The sequence below is a fragment of the Camelus ferus genome, chromosome 3 (assembly GCF_009834535.1).
Source record: "Camelus ferus isolate YT-003-E chromosome 3, BCGSAC_Cfer_1.0, whole genome shotgun sequence".
In the NCBI taxonomy this organism is placed as follows: domain Eukaryota; kingdom Metazoa; phylum Chordata; class Mammalia; order Artiodactyla; family Camelidae; genus Camelus; species Camelus ferus.
In genome coordinates, this window is record NC_045698.1 from 47,809,472 (window position 1) to 47,827,007 (window position 17,536).

At 36.7% G+C, this 17,536-nt stretch overlaps 1 protein-coding gene across 1 annotated transcript in view; it reads left to right on the plus strand.

Moving 5' to 3' along the window:
- The first annotated feature begins 940 nt into the window (after nucleotides 1-940).
- Nucleotides 941-17,536, plus strand: part of TNPO1 (transportin 1) — an 85,480-nt gene continuing 68,884 nt past the window's right edge. Inside the window, exon 1 of the mRNA XM_032474007.1 lies at nucleotides 941-1,073. Coding sequence (XP_032329898.1) covers nucleotides 1,059-1,073 — 15 coding nt within the window. The 5' untranslated portion in view covers nucleotides 941-1,058. The remainder of the gene's footprint in view (nucleotides 1,074-17,536) is intronic.

Consider the following 17,536-nt stretch of genomic DNA (forward strand, 5'->3'; position numbering starts at 1 on the left):
TCAAATAGGGTAGTCAAAACTGCTGGCATTTTTACACACAATCATGTGAGGAAAAATATCGGTTTCATCACCTTAGGAAATAATTATCTAGCTATGCAAATTTAAAATAATAACATATTAAATCTATATAGAATAATAACGTGGGGAAAGGGAATCTTGATATTTACTTATTCACTACCATTATAGTAATTGAGTGTAAAAAATGTCTACCTCTTCCATTTTGAATTATTTTCTCTTCAGAAAATAGAAGACATTTTAATTTCTCATGACGGCCGGTTACCGAGAGAACTTGTCATTTCTAAGAGCAACAAACTACACTTTTATATGAATACACACCTGGAGACATAAAACCGTAAAACCTAATTTTGAAAGTCATTTAATTTTACCACGGAGCAGTTGATATGCTATAAACAGCATACCTCAGAAGCCTGTCCTGCAATACTAGCGGGCAGCCGTCCACCCTGTGTATCCACTGAAGCCATTTCTGCTTTTTACCAGAGATGATGGAACTGCATTATTGTGGGATATGCGGCATGTTCGATGTTAAACAGGCTCCCTGGGCAGGGCTGTCACTTTGGAAGCGGTTCTGAGGTATGGAAGTTAGGCTGGGGTCGGGTCATCGTGCTAGGAGCCCTAGACCGCCCTAGGCAGCCACACTTACAGGGCCATTTTGATCGAGGCCTCACGGCGCAAAGCAGCGTCCGCCGCGGCTTCTCCTGTGAGCCAGAGGCTCGGGCCCGCGTGCCGGCCGCAGAGGGCGCGAGCGGGAGCCCGGCGGCGGGCCGAGGCCTGAGGCGGCAGCACCGGTTTAGAAACCACTGCCGCGCGCCGCCGGGCGTAGGTCCGTAGGCTCGGCAGGCCCAGGCCGCGGTTTTCCCAGCCCCGCCGTCGTTGCCAAGGCGACCGCCGCTGAACGTTCCCGCGGCGAGCCCCGCCCCCCGGCCAATCGGACCGGCGCTCGGCGGAGCCCAGATTCTCTTTGTTCCGCAGCCATTTCGGGTCTCGGACGGGAGGCTGCGCCGCTTCGGCAGAGGGCCCGAGCGCCGGAGGCCTCTGGGATGGTGTGGGACCGGGTAGGTGGCGTGAGGGTGCGCGGCCCCGGACTGGAGGGCGGGAGCGGAGGCAAGCTGTTCCAAGCTGCCTGACGGGCCGCGGGGAGAGGCGCCGGACCCGCCGCCTTCGCAGTGTCCGCCCGGCCGTTTGGAGCCCGACGGCGGCGGCGGCGCGGTTCTAAGCCCAACAGCTGCAGGCCCGGGCGTCCTTTGGGATCCGGGCAGGGGGCAGGCGGCGGCTCTTCAGGTGTCCGAGGTCATGCCAGCAGCCCGTTAGGGGCAGCAGAAAGAGGGTCTGCTCCCCGGGGGCTTCTGCCGTCGACCATTAAGCCGCAGCGTTTGAGGTCCCTGGGTGCCGCAGTCGCTGCCCCGGGACAGCTGCTTCCGGCCAGTTCTGGGCACAATCGGGCGCTGCCCCGGATGGCGCGTCTTTGTCCCCTCCCGGGTGTCCCGGCCCCGCACACACCATCGCCTCCACTCTCAGCTGGCTGCTCGCTTTCTCCAGGCAATTCTCGCCCCTTGGGACCTCTTGGTCTCACGACATGTTTACATGATTTTAATGTTTGTAACTACGGGTTTTGCGTGGGTTTATATTTTTTGCACTTCTGCCCTACATTGTACTTCTCCCACGCAAACACTCAACAGGGAACTGCTGCTGAGAAGCAGACCCGCTGCCGCAATCTGTTTTGGGAATGGCTTTCTTCCCTGAAAAACGATCACCTGCTATTTGTTTCCTGATTTTTAAAATCAATCGGGTTTTTCAAGGATTGCTTAGAATTTAAGTCCGTTATCTTAACAATCACTAATTAACTCGGTCCCTCAGCAGGTATAAATGTGGAAATTTAAAGTTGCGAGACTATCCACAGATTGATTTTGACAGTTGTATTAAGCAGCTCAGTAACAGTCCTGCTTTGACGCAGATGACTTCAAATGATAAGTCCATAAGTAGTGCTTTTTTTAAAAAAAAATTAACCTAAAGGGGAAATGTTTGAAATGCAGATTGTATTGTGTAATAGATATTTGGAAATGTAAGGTTGTAAAATGGCTGTCCTCGCATCCTCATTTTTAGGATAACAAAAGTTCCTTTTAGACTTAAAATTTCTCTGGTTTATCAAAGCTTTCATATTAGAATGGTTAAATAAGTTACACATAGTGAAGCAGGGGAGGATTCCGTTTTTTGAGAAACGATTCTGTTTTCCACTTTTACCCAGCACTCCATGTTTCTTAAAGAATGACTCTGCCAAGTTAAAAACTTGAAACTGCAAAAGAGAAAGGTGCAGATTTCATTTTTACTCCACAGCACATGCAATACATAAATGCGTAACAGTTTGTCAGTCCTGTTTTTACTTGACTTAATTTAATGTGAGCCTGATGAACTATTAGTGCTCCATTTTCTTTTTCCTTAAAGTGTATCCCACCAGATCAGCCTTGTTTCGGTTACATCTTCATCCTAGGTATTCAGGGAATTATTAAATTCCTCCCACTGAAATATCTATAAAAATCTTTTGAAGTAATTAAGCTTATTACCATTATATATTGTGAACAGGATAAGATTTTGGTAAATATATATATATATATATATATAGTTCTGGTTGAGAATATTTCCATTATCAACACTTGTTGTTGTATTCATTGTTTTTATGATTAGTTTTTCTTCTTTGTATAATGTTAAAGCCATCACATAAACTCGTTTTTTCTAAATACTGAGTGAGCTGCATTGAAATATAAATGTACGATGTTTAGAATTGCTTGCATTTAACCATGTTGGATTCTGCAGATACTGTTTTTAAGAAAAGGAATTTGTGGGAAAAAAAGAAAAGAAAAGGAATTTGGTTATAAAGGAAGCCAAACCTGTAACATACGTAATAAAATAAATTTCAAACACAAACTACAGAGAAGAACACAGCAATAAGTACAAGTTATTTTTATTGCCCAAGGTATAAATTATGAATATTTCTTGCTGGGATTGATATTTGACTACGTATTAGTGCCAAAAGGATCTTGTTCCTTAAAAAAAAAAAAAAATTGGTTTACCAGCAAAAGGGTGAGAAAGCTGAGAAAAATCAAAGTGATTAATTAACTGATGAAGTTTTTAAAAAAACAGTGGAGAATAATGCCACCTTCAGAAAGGAAAGATCAGAGACAAATTCCCCAGATGTTGGAGATCTTTCTTAGTAGGTTCCACTCATCCAGTGCTATAGTAGATATCTGGTCAGTGTTGGCAGGTAAGAGGAGTCTCCTGGGTTGCAGAGGGTGAGAACTTTACAGTGGAAGACATATTTTTACAAAGGTGGTAACTGTAGATTTGTAGTTACATGGATGGGTGTTAGTGTAGAAAGAGTTCTAAAAGCCATGTTTGGTTGCTCCAAGGCCTCCTTACTAGAATTCTTTGAAGTACTGTCAGTAATAAGTAAGAGTGTTAAGAATTCCAGAGTCTCAATGGTTAAATGAGATACTGGAACAGGGAATAGAGGTGCAGATTTGTCTTGGAATTTTCTGGAGTAGATAGAACCCATATAAGAATGGTGGCTATGTCTTGTTCCAAAATGGCACCCAATGGCAGAGCAAATACTTGAACTCAGAACTGAAAGGAAGCTGAAAGTTGAAAGCTGATACCTGAAAGACCACAAAATTTGAATTGACATATACCTTGTTGATGGTTAAAATTTTAAAACAAAGCAAATCTCTTCAGTGGCATATAGCAGTTAGAAACAGGAACTCTAAAACCAGACTTCTTGGATTCAGATTTTGGCACCTTCCGTAATGAACTATGTAACCTTGATCAAATTACTTAATCTCACTATTCTTCAATTTTCTCATACTCTGAGAAATTAATCTTACAAAGATTAAATGAGTTAATACAATAAGCTCTTAGAACTGGACCCGGCGTTTAGTAAATACTCCATAAATGATAACTGTTGTTACCATCATCATTGTCATAATCATTGATATTTTAGAAAACTATAGAAAACAACTGTAAAATAATAATCATTAGTATCAGGACCATGAGATACTTACTATAAACCCTTTGATGCATTTCCTTCTAATTTTTTTTTCAGTTTATTTGATTTTTACACAATTGAGACTTTATGATTAATTTTGCATTCTACTTTTTTTCACCAATACCATAAGCATTCTTTCATGCTATTAAATTATTTTGTCAGCATCTTTTTAAATGACCACATAACGTTTGTGTGAATTTCTCAAAATTAAACATATTACCGTTGGATAGTTAGAAAATTTCTATTTTTTTTTTTGCAATTACATGAAACACTAAAGTGAAAATCCTTGTACATAAAACAATTTCTGTGTTTCAGATTATTTCATTAAGATAGATTCCCCAAAGTGAAAATACTGGGTCAGAGTGTATGAAAATCCAAACCTCATGGTCTACATTGCCAAACTGCTTTTACTTAAGAGAATTTAATAATGGACTTAAATTAAGGAGCACAGCACTTATCACCCATATTGCTTGAGATAGGAAGGAAGAGAGAGTGAATTAACGTTGTTTTCTGTATATAAACTATGCATCATTTGTAGACCTTTAGTATACATTTTTACTTTTACATACATTATGCTCATTACCCTAGCCCTGTATAAATTTACACATGGGAGTTGCTTCCATTTTACTGATGGGAGAGCTGAAGTATAGATAGGTAAGTACTTTGCCTAAAGGCTCAAGAGTGTTCAAGGCTGGATTTGAATCTAGATTTTCCTAATCACAAAGCTCATAGTCTTTTATTTGTAAAGTTTTATGTGATACACATATTCAGAATCTTACAATGAATATGTGTACTTTGAATGAATATGGAATCTTATAGTGAATCTTATAATTCACTGTAACAGTGAATCTACTAACTGTAGATCATAGACCGCATTATTAAGATAGTGTAAGTGAGCTGGAAATAAATGAGTAACTTACAAGGTAAATCAGATAGGGCTCAACTATCCACATATATTTTAAAAAGGGAAAAAAAAACCCTTATCTGGATGAGATGTAATTGGTAACGAATATATAAAGCTAGTTTCTAAAAAGATTGCAGCAAGCCTTTGTGGGTGAAACACTTTTTAGTAATGACCTCAACACAAACCAAATCTATCAAATTTGGGAGTTAAGAGAAGTGACAAAGGCCCATTAAAAAGTAAACTGAAAAAATATGTTATTTTAGTGAAATCCCTAGCAAAGGAGTCTTAACAGAAAAATAAACAAAAAAAAAAAATTGAGATGTTCCATTCCAGTTAAGGAGAATAAGACTACCCATAAGATGTGTGAGAGTAATTTTATACTGAAAACTAAAGCAAAAAAATTTTGAGTTGCATTTTATAGTTGACTTTGAAGCACTCTGAAGCCAATAGTGAAATAATTATCTGTGAAGTCCCTGAATCCTCAGTTACAGATGTTACCACCATAGATGAAAAGGTTGATCCCAGAAAGGCCAATATTGCATTGTTTTTGTCTTTATTAGGCAAAGAATTAGGGTAGAGAAATGCTTAAGCAAATCTTGAACGTACTGAATAGATGCAAGTAAATGACTAGGAATAGGTGGTATCCACCATAATTATAAACAAATAAATATAAAACATGGATCATTAGTCTGCTGTTAGAAATGTTTTTGAAAAATAATGAAGTAAAAATATACAGTTAATTTTAGCTGAAGCAAAGGAAGATGATGGGAAAGATGGTGAATTATGAAGGATTTCGTGTACCATTTATTCATTCAGTGAGCGTTTTTAGTGCTGTAATTGTCACTTGTCCTCAAGAGATTTAGATACTAGTGTAGAGAAAGATACGTAAACAAGAAAGTGTGGTGAAGTGTGGGTACAAGCTTTTATGATACAAATCTTTGGAGGAACCAAGGAGGACTAGAATAGTAATAGATTCTATGAGGGAGTGGGAGAAATGACTTAGCCATTTAGGGGAAATAGGAACAACACTTTAGAAGACTATGTGAGCAAAGGTAAGAACCTACTGGGTTCTTGAAACTGAGCCGTTCAGGGGCCCTAAAAGATATAGAGCAGAAGTTCACAAACATTTTCTGTGAAGGACCACACAGTATTTTCTGCTTTGTAGACAGTACCAACTCAGCCATTGTAGTGCAAAAGCAGTCATAGTATGGAACCTAAATGGGTGTGACCAGATTGGACTGGTGCGCTTTAATTAGCCGATCTCTAGTACATCATAGAAGGATTTTAGGACAAGATACCTACTGAGGCTTGTGTTGCCCTAGCATAAGCCATTGAAAGATTTGAAATGAGAAATTTACATTGATTTGTGTGAGTCATTAAGAGCAGAATAAAATAGAAAAATAGGTTATTTCTAAGTGCTGTAAACTAATAAGAGAACTCAATTTCTTAAATGGGCAAAATCACAGAAGAGGAAGTATAGCTTGCCAATAAACATGAAGTAATGCTCTATCCACCAATAAGGAAATGCTAAGTAAAACAGTGAAGGTTTTTTTATTTAATCCATCATGTTGGTTAAAGTGATAAAATTTTGCTAGTGTGTATGGATAAGGTTATAAGGAAACTCAAACACTGAATAAATCAGTACAGCCATTTTAATTTTAAAATAAAAATATTTTTAACCTGAATCACAATGCTGTACGCCAGAAACTAACACAGCACTGTAAATCAACTATACTTCAATTAAAAAAAAATTTCAGCCTAAGCAATTTCCATTCATTAGAGAAACACATGAGTATAGTAGGAATCATGTGTTCAAGGGTGTTTTTCAATAGCCACAGAACCTCCAGACTTGCAGGTCACCATTTATCTTCTGCACTGTGCCCTCTGGAATTTATAGTCCATCATCCACAAAATCCAGTCTCAAAATCTATTCTCTCTCACTGCTTCCCAAGAATCCTCCATTTTGGGTTATATCATCTGATTATGTAACTGCTACCCCTCATGATTGCTATCAACTACTAACCTTCAGGTCATTCATCCTCATTTCTCAATTATTTTAGCTCCATTGTTCATTGTCGCTCTCTCTCCAATACCATATCAGTCTTTATATTGAAATTGAAAAGAATATACTGGCAGCTGCCCAGCTAGCTCAGTCGGTAGAGCATGAGACTCTTAAAAAGAATATACCTGATCTTTCCAGTACCCTGGCCTCTCATTTCCTAGACCTTTCCTCCAGTGTTCTTCCCATCTACTCCATCTCAGTCACTCACTCCCAAAGTGATACCTTTTTGCATTGTCAATAACTGCCGTCCCTCTGCGGTTACCATTTCATGTGTTCTACTCTGTGACCATACTTTCTATTCTAGTAGTTCACTCCTTATAGTTAGTATCTCAGCCCTAATCTTCTTTTGACCTGCAATGGAATTGCCAATCCATTGGTCCTATTTCTGTTTCCCTGACATCCTCCTGATGTTTTCACTTCCTTTTTTAAGCAGTTTAAATTCCTGGGTTATTCACTCCTATGGAGAGTCCCCCTGCTCTTTACTTGTTTAGTAGAGCCACGCCCTTGTTAAAGCCAGCTGTCTGCTTTCTTTGCACCTGCCCCTATGTAACTTAGTATGGCTGGAAGAAGACACAAAATGACACATGACCCTACACCTCAAGTGAGTTGTTAATGCTGCCTGTCGATTGTACTGTATTTTCCTGGTCTCTTCACTTTCCCGCTCTCCTCAGTGACTATTTCATACCATCTTTTCTTCAAAACTTCAATATGTCTTTTCCAGTCCTCACTTTCAGTTCATGACCCTGCTTTCTATTTTGTTAAGAAAAATTGAAGCAATCAGAACACTTCCACTCAGGCCGACCACCCAGTGTACCTACTAGCATCTGTGTTAATACATGCTATCTTCCTGCTTGTTACTTAAGGTGAACTGTTCATGTTCTTGTCTCTGCTTTTGTATTAGAGCTCATCCTCTCTCCTCTCTCATCTGCTCAAGACATTGCTACAGCGTCTATTCTTCCACATCAATTCTTTTTCTTTGTTGGATTATTTCTATCAGCAAACAAATAAGCTATTATTTCTCCCAGCTTTAAAAAAATTGATCCACTCTTCACTTGTTTCCCCATATTTTGGTTTCCTATTGCAGCATTATTCCTTGAAAGAATTGTCTATACTTAATATTGCCAATTTTTCTCCTCCCATACGCTATTAAACCCACTCCAGTCAGGCCTTTGTCTGCACCATTCCCACTGAAACAGCTCCTTAGGTTCTCCAATAACTTCCATGTTGCCAAGTGCCATATGTCCTTGATTCTCTTCATCTTAACTTGATCTGTTAGCAGCGTTTGACACAGCTATTTCTCTTATTCTTGAAACACTTTCTTCTTTGCTTTGCAGGATACCTCACACCCCTGTTTATCTCCTCCCTCAGTGCTGACTCCTTGTTGTTCTCTTTGCCTTTCTTCTCACAGACCTCTTAGTGTTAGCCCCAGGACTCAGTCCTTGTTTTTTGTTTTTTTCTGTCTATACTCATTCCACTGGTAATCTCATTCAGTCTCATGGCTTTAAATACTATCTAAATGATAGCAATGCTCAAATTTAGATCTTAGCTTCTCTTCCTAATTCCGTATACATTCAGCTGCTTATTCAGTATCTGTACCTAAATATCTAATGATAGACCTCAAACTCAGCACATCCAGAACTTAACTCCTAAACTTCCTCCCCAGTACCTGCTCTATCCATACTTTCTCATTTTGGTCTGTCAATGACAATGTCACTCTCAGGGTAAAATCTTGGAGTTGTTCTTGACTTTGTTTTTTCTTTGACTCTTTATATCTGTTCCTTCAGGACAAGCTGTTCTTTTCCCCTACATTATCAAAATGCATCCAGAATGTTATCATGCCTCACCCTCTCCACTACCATCACCCTGCCACTACCACTACCATCATATCTCTTTAGATTACTTAAATAGGTTGCTACCTGGCCTCCTTATTCTACCCTAGCCCCTCCCAGCAGTCTTTCCTCAATATAGTAGCCGGAGCAAACCTTTTACAAAGTAAAACAGTCCCTGTCACTTCTCTCTTCAAATCTCTGCTATGGCTCCCCCTTTCACTCAGAGAAAATCTAATCCTTGCAATGGCCCACAAGGCTCTACATAATCTGCCCAACCCTCTCCCCTTTCTTCTTACCTCCCTGACCTCATTTCCTACTACCTACCACTTTCTTTCCTTGCTCACTGGCCTTACTTTAGATCTCACCTTCTTTAAACACCCTGTTGATACTGCATCCTACCTCCACCTCTCCCCCTTATCCTGGATTCTTTTTTACTTTTTGCATAGCACATACCACCTTCTAACACACTATCAGGGAGGGGGTCAGCAAGCTAGAGCACCATTGCCCTATGGCCTGTTTTTGTATAGCCTATGAGCTAAGAATGGTTTTTACATTTTTTTAAAGGGTTGTAAATCAAAAACAGAGTATACAGCAGATATATTCTTAGTATTCAGCCTGCACATCATCTGTAAAGTCTAGAATACTTACTCTCTGGGCCTTTGCAGAGAAGTTAGCACTAAATATTCTGTTTATTGTCTTTCTCCTCCCGTAAGTGTAAGCTCCAAGAGGACAAAGATCTTTGCTTTATTTATTGCCATATTTGCAGCAACTAGAACAGTGCCTAGAATATAGTAGGCACTCAGTAAATATTTATTAAATGAATGACTTGTAATGATGTAAAATTGTAAATAAAATAAGTGTTTATCAATAAATCATACTGTAGTTAGTAATAAAATAGAGCTTAGTATAAAATATATAATTATAAAATAGGAAAGCTAAGGCATATTTTGAATGAGTTTTTATAGACCAGAAATAGAACTCTTTATTTCTACAGAAGCATACTATTTAAATGCACAAAAAACGGCTCTATAACGATACACATCAAATGAATATTAAAGTACTTCTGGGGAGGAGACCAGGATTAGAAGAGCTGGATGGGAACTTAAATTTCATCTATATTGTTTACTTTTTATAAAATGAGGAGCAGGAATATTATTTTTTCATTTAAAGATTCTTTTAATGAAGAGAAAGGGAAAAAAACAAATAGGTACTAACTAAAGCAGGGAGACGAAATAGAAAGTAATGAGGTGGGGAAAGATGGAAGAGAACATTGCCTTTCTTAAATGTCATATTTGGCCAGCAATCTGAATGAGGAGAAGCAATATGAATATTTGAAGAAAGAGCAAGCAAAACTAAGACTCTTTGGTAGGAAAAAGCATAACAACATCAGGGAACTCCGAGAAAATGAGTGTGGAACAAAGTGGAAGTAGGGGTGGAGACTGCTAGGAGATTAGTTCAGAGAGATAGGCAGGATCCTAGATTAGGTACAATTTTGTAGGCTATGGTAAGAATCTGAGGTTTTATTTTCAAGTGTGATGAGAAACCATTGGAAAGTTCTGATGGAGAGAAGACATGACTTAACTGCAGCTTTAACATGATCGTTTTTTGCTGCTTGTCTCAAAGAATGGGCTATAAGTGAACGAAAGAGAGAGCAGAGAAACCAATTGTAGTAGACCATGCTTTTGTAGAAAATGGTATCTGGACTAGTGTAGACAGTGGAGGAGTTGAGATGTGATCAGATTCAGAGTGTATTTTGACAGCACTGGCTGATGGTTTAAATGTGGGATATAAGAGAAATCTAGGATGACTCCTTGCTGTTTGACCTGAACAACTAGATCAACACAAGTAGCACTTCATGATAATAGGGGACTGGAGGAGCAGATTTGAATGGGATGGGAAAGAGAATGAAGAGTTATGTTTTAGCCAGCAAAGTTTGAGATGCCCATTTAACAAACAAGTGCATGTGTCTAATAAGATGTTGGATACTTGAGCCTGGAATTCAGAGTGCTGTTTAGTGGCACAAACTGGATGAGATTGTTAGACAGAGAGAAGAGAAGGGTGCCTAGGGTATTTAGGGGTGAGGAGGTCAGCAAAGAAGACTGACAAAGAGCAGCCAGTGAAATAAAAGGAAAACCAGGGAGATGTGATGCCACAGGCTAAGAGGTGAAAGAAAGAGTTATTGGCAGTTTTCAACACTGGAGAAATTAAGATGAGGCCGAGAAGGTATCATTGGGTTTAGCAATGTGAAGGGGCCCATGGTGACTGTATACAACTTTCAAGATGTTTCCACGAATGGGAGGGAATGGAAAAATTGAGCAGTAGTAGAGGGTAAATAGGCTCAGAGCTGGTTTTAAGATATTTTAAAGTAATTTTTTAAAGTTAAAATGTTTTTTAAAAATTAGAGAAAAGTTGTGAGAATACTTGAGAGAACTCCATATACACTTTACCTGGATTCACCAGTTTTTAACATTTTGCCACATTCTTCCCCAATCATAACACACACATGCAATTAACTATTTTTTTGACCATTTGAGAGTAGGTTTTTGTCCCTCTGCTCCTTAATATCTTAAGGTATGTACCTGAAGAGCTAGGATATTCTCTTCTGAAACTAAATATAGTTGTCAAATTGAGGAAATTTTGTTTTTTAGTCTGTATTATAATTTTGCCACTTGTCCCACTAACATCCTTTATAACATTTTTCCTCCAGTACAGGATCCAGTCCAGGGTTTTATATTACATTTGGTTGTCATTTTTTTAGACAAAGAGAAGGTTTTTTTTTTTTTAATGGAACTTTGCCATCTTATCCTTATAACAACCCCATGAGATAGAAGTACTATTAATTATCTCATTTTATAGGTCATAGGTTAATTATTCTTTTCATGACTAATAAGTGGCAGAGCAAGAACTCAAAGTGAAGCTGAGGAACTCCAGAGTTTGTATTCTTAAGCTCCATACTACAGTGCTTATTACCATGTAGTGCATGGAAAAATCTGAAATTCCTTGTTTGAAGTGGGCAAATAAGTCACATATATAGATCTGAGAAAATGATTCTTAAATCAAAAGGATGATTTTAAATTTCTACATCTGTATTATAACTCTTTGTAATGGTGGATGAGAGGTTACTTAATACGTCACTTTGATGAGCAGGAGAAAGAATAAGAAAACTGAAGATATTTAAACTTCATATGTAAAATTTATCAAACTTTGGCATAAATGATATGTTTTCAGGATTATTGGTGCTGATTGTTGTGAAAGGTAAAATAAAGTACTTTGGTTAATTCTTTCTTGCTAAAGTTTAGTTGGCAATATATGGACATGGACTAAAGAGTCCTGATCTATGTTTCAAAAAGAATTTGTTTCAGCTCATAAAATGCTGCTTGTCAACCCTTTATTAGAAAAATATTAGGAGACTTAATGTAGGGAAAGAGCATTAAACAGTGAATCACTGAAACCACAGGTGCTGCAGAGCAGGAGTTAGAATGCTGTGTTGGATTTTTAGCTTGATACTGTTTTACAGTTTTGAGGAGATAATGGATAAAGACTTCTGTTGGATAGAAACCTGAGTTATGATGAAAATGTTTTGTATATAACATTTTCAACTAAAGATTGTACTTATTGTTGAATGTGACTTAGGTAAGAAATGACCTAAGCCTGGCACAGGACTGTGCTCTTTTGCAGGAGCCCACATATTTGTTCAAAGAATCAAATGACGTGAAGCTCTCACTCAGATAATTAGTAGTCCCAGAACTAAACTTGAACAATTGAGTTGAATTCAAGTTTCCCTGAAGACTTGAAGAATTTCAGTAGCAAGTATAAAAAAAGAAGTAAGGCTGGCTTTTGTATGTAAAATATGACAAGACTCAATATTTACTAAATGTTTTATTTCTAGAAGCTGAAAGGAGCATGGGCTCTAGTTGCTTTATAAATGAGGAAATAAACCAAATGAGTGTAAATGGTTTGTACAGGATTGCCCAGCCAGTTCTTCATGCAGAGAAGAACTAGGGCAAGGGCCCCAGATCTCTGACACTCCTTTTTTTGTGGTGTTATTTTGGCTCATCATGGCACAAAAGACCCATGGTAGGAGGCAGTTGGTCTTAAAGCCCCATGTTACCCTGTGGCTGGGAGTTCAAGTGTCTGTGTCACTTCCCCAAATACCATCCTTCCCCTGGCCTGACACCACCCCCACCATAACTCAAGGATCAAGCAGTGGAGAATCTGTAAAGGTAGGAGATTTTTTTTGGAGTCTTGTTTTACCATAGATAGTAAGCTCAGAATCAAAATAGTGGTATAGTAGTTTAAGAGTTAATGTAGGAATTTGATGTGGAAGCTTAAGAGCCAATAGAGGAATAAAAAGTTGAGGCATAAAAAGAAAAAGGCTCTAATAAAAATCTTAGTTTTATTTTAACCTTATAACCTAGTCAGCTAGCAGGCTTTTGTATTGGTGGTGTTACTTGCTGACCAGGTGCACAGCAGGCAATTTTTATTTGTAAAACAGAATCTGCACAGTCACACTCCAGTGAGATTCTAGTAGAGTTTAAATTGCTCAGTAACCAGGATAGCATTGTGATTTCAGATTAAAATTACCATTTTCTGATTTGGGGAAATAGAAACTCTCATACATCTCAAATTCTTTTGAATGAAGTTCATCAAAATACCTAGCCACATACTGAATTGTTGAACTTAATAGCAAAGGAATCTTAGGAATTTCCTAGTTCATCCCTCTCTTTCTAGATTTTTATTTAATTTTTTTATCTTTTAAAAAATTTTTTTTAAGTTTGCATACATATATGTACTACTGTTCGTTGTTTCTAAGAACAGTTTTTTAAACTTATATAGTTATCAAAGGAATAAAGCCAACCACAAAATAAGAATCAACAAAATGCAGTAATCCAGTCATATGATATCGCTTACACATATTCAAGAAATCAGTCATCTAAGTTATGTGTCCTTTTTTTCTTAAATTCCACATATGAGCAATATCATATGGCATTTTCTTTCTCTTTCTGGCTTACTTCACTTAGAATGATGGTCTCCAGGTCCATCCATGTTGCTGCAGATGGCATTTTATTCTTTTTTATGGCTGAGTAGTATTTCATTATTTGTTTTTATAGAGAGAGATATATATCACATCTTCTTTATTCAGTCATCTATTGAAGGACATTTGGGTTGTTTCCATGTCTTGGCTATTGTAAATAGTGCTGCTATGAACATTGGAGTGCATGTGTCTTTTTCAATTGTTATAGTTCTCCAGGTATATGCCCAGGAGTGGGATTGCTGGATCATATGGTAAGTCTATTTTTAGTTTTTTAAGAAACCTCCATACAAACAGCTCATACACCTTAATAACAAAGAAACAAGCAACCCAGTCAAAATTTGGGCAGAAGACCTAAATAGACATCTCTCCAAAGAAGACAGATAGATGGCCAACAAGCACATGAAAACATGCTCAACATCACTTACTGTAGAGAAATTCAAATCAAAATTACAATGAGGTATCACCCCACACCAGCCAAAATGGGCATCATTTAAAAGTCTACAAACAATAAGTGCTGGAGAAGGTGTGAAGGAAAAGGGACCCTCCTATGCTATTGGTGGGAATGTAAATTGGTGCAGCCGCTATGGAGGACAGTATGGAGGTTCCATAAAAAACTAAAAATAGACTTAACCATATGGTACAGCATTTCCAGACCTTTATTGTATTTATAGCTTCCAGCTATAAAATTCAGCAAATATGAGTGCCTAATAAATGTTTGCTTATTGACTTAATTTCTGAAGTTTCTTCCTTCTAGAATATGCATTTTTACTCCTGCAAGAATGTATAATGCAGAGTTGACACTTTTTTTCTTAAAATTGAAATATTATGTGCCTTAAGACAAGGATTTTGCTTTCTATGTCCCCAATTCTACTCCAGGAAAATGATTTATGAGATGTTTGCCTTACTACAAGTGAATTTATTTTTCTAAGAATCAGTTTAGTGTAATAGAAATAGTGTGTACTTTTAAGGAAGTTCATTAGACTACTTTGCCTACCAATTGTAGTAAGTATATGGTCATAGATGGTATCTACCTAGACTAGACACACAGAACTATACCATTAGTTTCAAGTTACAATAATTTGTAAGCATATTTTTTCTACCCCATCTTAGTCATTACATTAGCTTTGTTAGGCAGAAAATATATTAAGAAGAAATTTATTGATGATTCTAACAATTTTTTTAGTTTTAAGTGAACAGGTTTCATTTACTATTTTCTATAAATCTTAATTTTAAATTACTTAAATGATTTATAAATTATTTTCTTAAAAAGTAAAATGTATGACACAAATAACTAGCAAAATGAAAAGCAGTAAAACGTGAACCTTTTTTAGTTCAGTCCATGGTAAATGACAAATTTAAATTATTTGTGTTCTATGCTCATTTATTTATTTCTGCAGTCAAAAATTTTTATACATTAGTAAGTAATTTTTGTTTAAAATATTTTAGTTATGATTATTGAATCAGAACTTAATAGTACAGAAGTCTCAAAAACTATTGTAGAAGAATTATAGACCCTCTTTTCTATCTAAAATTCATTTTAATTTACTTTTGGCTTTTATATTCTTGTGGGATTTTTTCTTCTAGTTCAACATACGGTTTAATTAGGCTATTTATTGATTTTTTTCTTAAATGATATTTCCAAAATTATACATCAATGTTTGAAAAATTAGGAAGTTGATGAGAGATGCTTGAAATATTTTTTATAAAAAAGAAAAATTTAGTATTCTTATTTTAAATTTTGTATTAGTTTTACTGTTTCTGTGTATCTTTACATTGAAATGTTTTAATGTTAATTTGTTGTTATAGCATTGTTAAAAATTATTCCCATACAAAATAGGGTATTAAAACCATAACAAACTGATCACAAGTATAGAATCCATAAATAATTCCCATTCTGTAAGGAAAAGTAAAACTTCTTTAATTATCAGGATGGCCCCTGTCTGAGACTAGATCTCTGAAATCATAAAACAGTTTTTTAATCTAAATAGTTATCATTTACTATTTTCTAGTATAATTTCCTGTATAATTCTTTTGCTTTCTAAAAGTTTAGTCTTTTTTTCCATTGCTGTAAAAATTTTTAAATTTTCAATATTATATTCACATTGATGGGTCTGCTCATTTTAATGGCATAATCTGGGGAAAAGTTGCTGCCTTCATTATACCAGCCCTACAGTTCCTAGAGGACTCCCTAAAAAGTTCATTTCCTTCACTTAAAGCAAATACATCTTGGGAATAGTTTGTTATATAATACAAATATAATTATGTGATTATATATTTAAATAGTTATTTACTATTTCTATTCTGATTAAGCTCTTTGGGTTCCAAAGAAGAAAGAGTAATTCAGATTGTCTTAAAAGCAAGGAGGAGCTTTATTTTAAGTCATTTGTGCACATAGAAAGCCATTCAGAAGCAAGGCGGCTCCCAGAAGCAGACACTCTCATTCTTGTGAACCATGTAATGTTGCTCAGTGCTTCCTTGCTTCTCTCTGTGCTGGTCCATTCTCTGCTTGCTTACAATTCCTACCCCTTTATAATTTTGTCTTGCATGTGGAATCTAATGATGGCCACCTGCCTACCACATCATGACCTTTTAGCTTCTGCTTTGAGAACTGGTAATTGATAAATGATCCTAGTACTTCCTGTTTAAATTTCTGAGAAAGGAATTCTAGTTGACCTAGCTCATCTTTTTGTGTCAGGATTCATCATATGGAGAGTTGGCTGCCCAATCCTGGCATAATCAATTATGTTTAGGAAATTCGATCACAAGACACATTCTGTGGACATGGGCTGTTGAGAAAGGGCCTTTGGGTTTACTCATAATCATCAGAAAATCAGTGCACTGTACAAAAGACAAAGGTGGGGAAAGAACCTCATAATTTAGAACTGGATGTTTTAACTGTACCTTAAAAATATATATCAAATTATTTTCCTTAATTAATTTAAAATGTTGATTTCTAGGTCTTGATTTCTCCATTAAAAAAAATTAGATGTTGTCTAATGCTGTTTTCATTTTGAAGATGTTATGATTGCTATTTTCTAATTACAGTTAAATTTTAGATTGATAAATTCCAATTTCATTTGATGAGGGGGATGGATGGTGATAAGGACTTGATATTCAATTGTCTGATAACTCAGTGTCTCTGTTTATAAGACAACAATAAACTTCTTAATCCAAGATTCAGCTGAAGAGTATATTCTTATAAACTGAACACTTTCTTAGTATGTATAAGAGATTAGCGTTATCTTTTGTGTTTGGTATAATCTCAGATTTGTTTGCCATCTCACATTTTATTCTAGGTTTTATATTAATTTTTTTATGTCTCAGTCTTGGTTAAGCTTCATTGTTTCTTTGTTATGGTAATAAAAAAACAGACTTGAACACTCACAGAGTGTGTGCTGGTGTTTTTTCGTACTAAACTGTTAGTTGTCTATACCATCTGACACAACATTATTTCTTGCTTTTTCCCCCTATTTATGGACTACCCCTGTAGAACTTACTTCATGATACTCTTTTCCTATCTCCTTGCATACCATGAGGAATGCCCTTAATCAGCTAGTTTTCACCCTTATAGAATTTTTACAGACTAATTATATTTATATCTGATTTAATATTCACCATTTGATCTCTGGTTCTTTTCTTTGTTCCTCTGTTT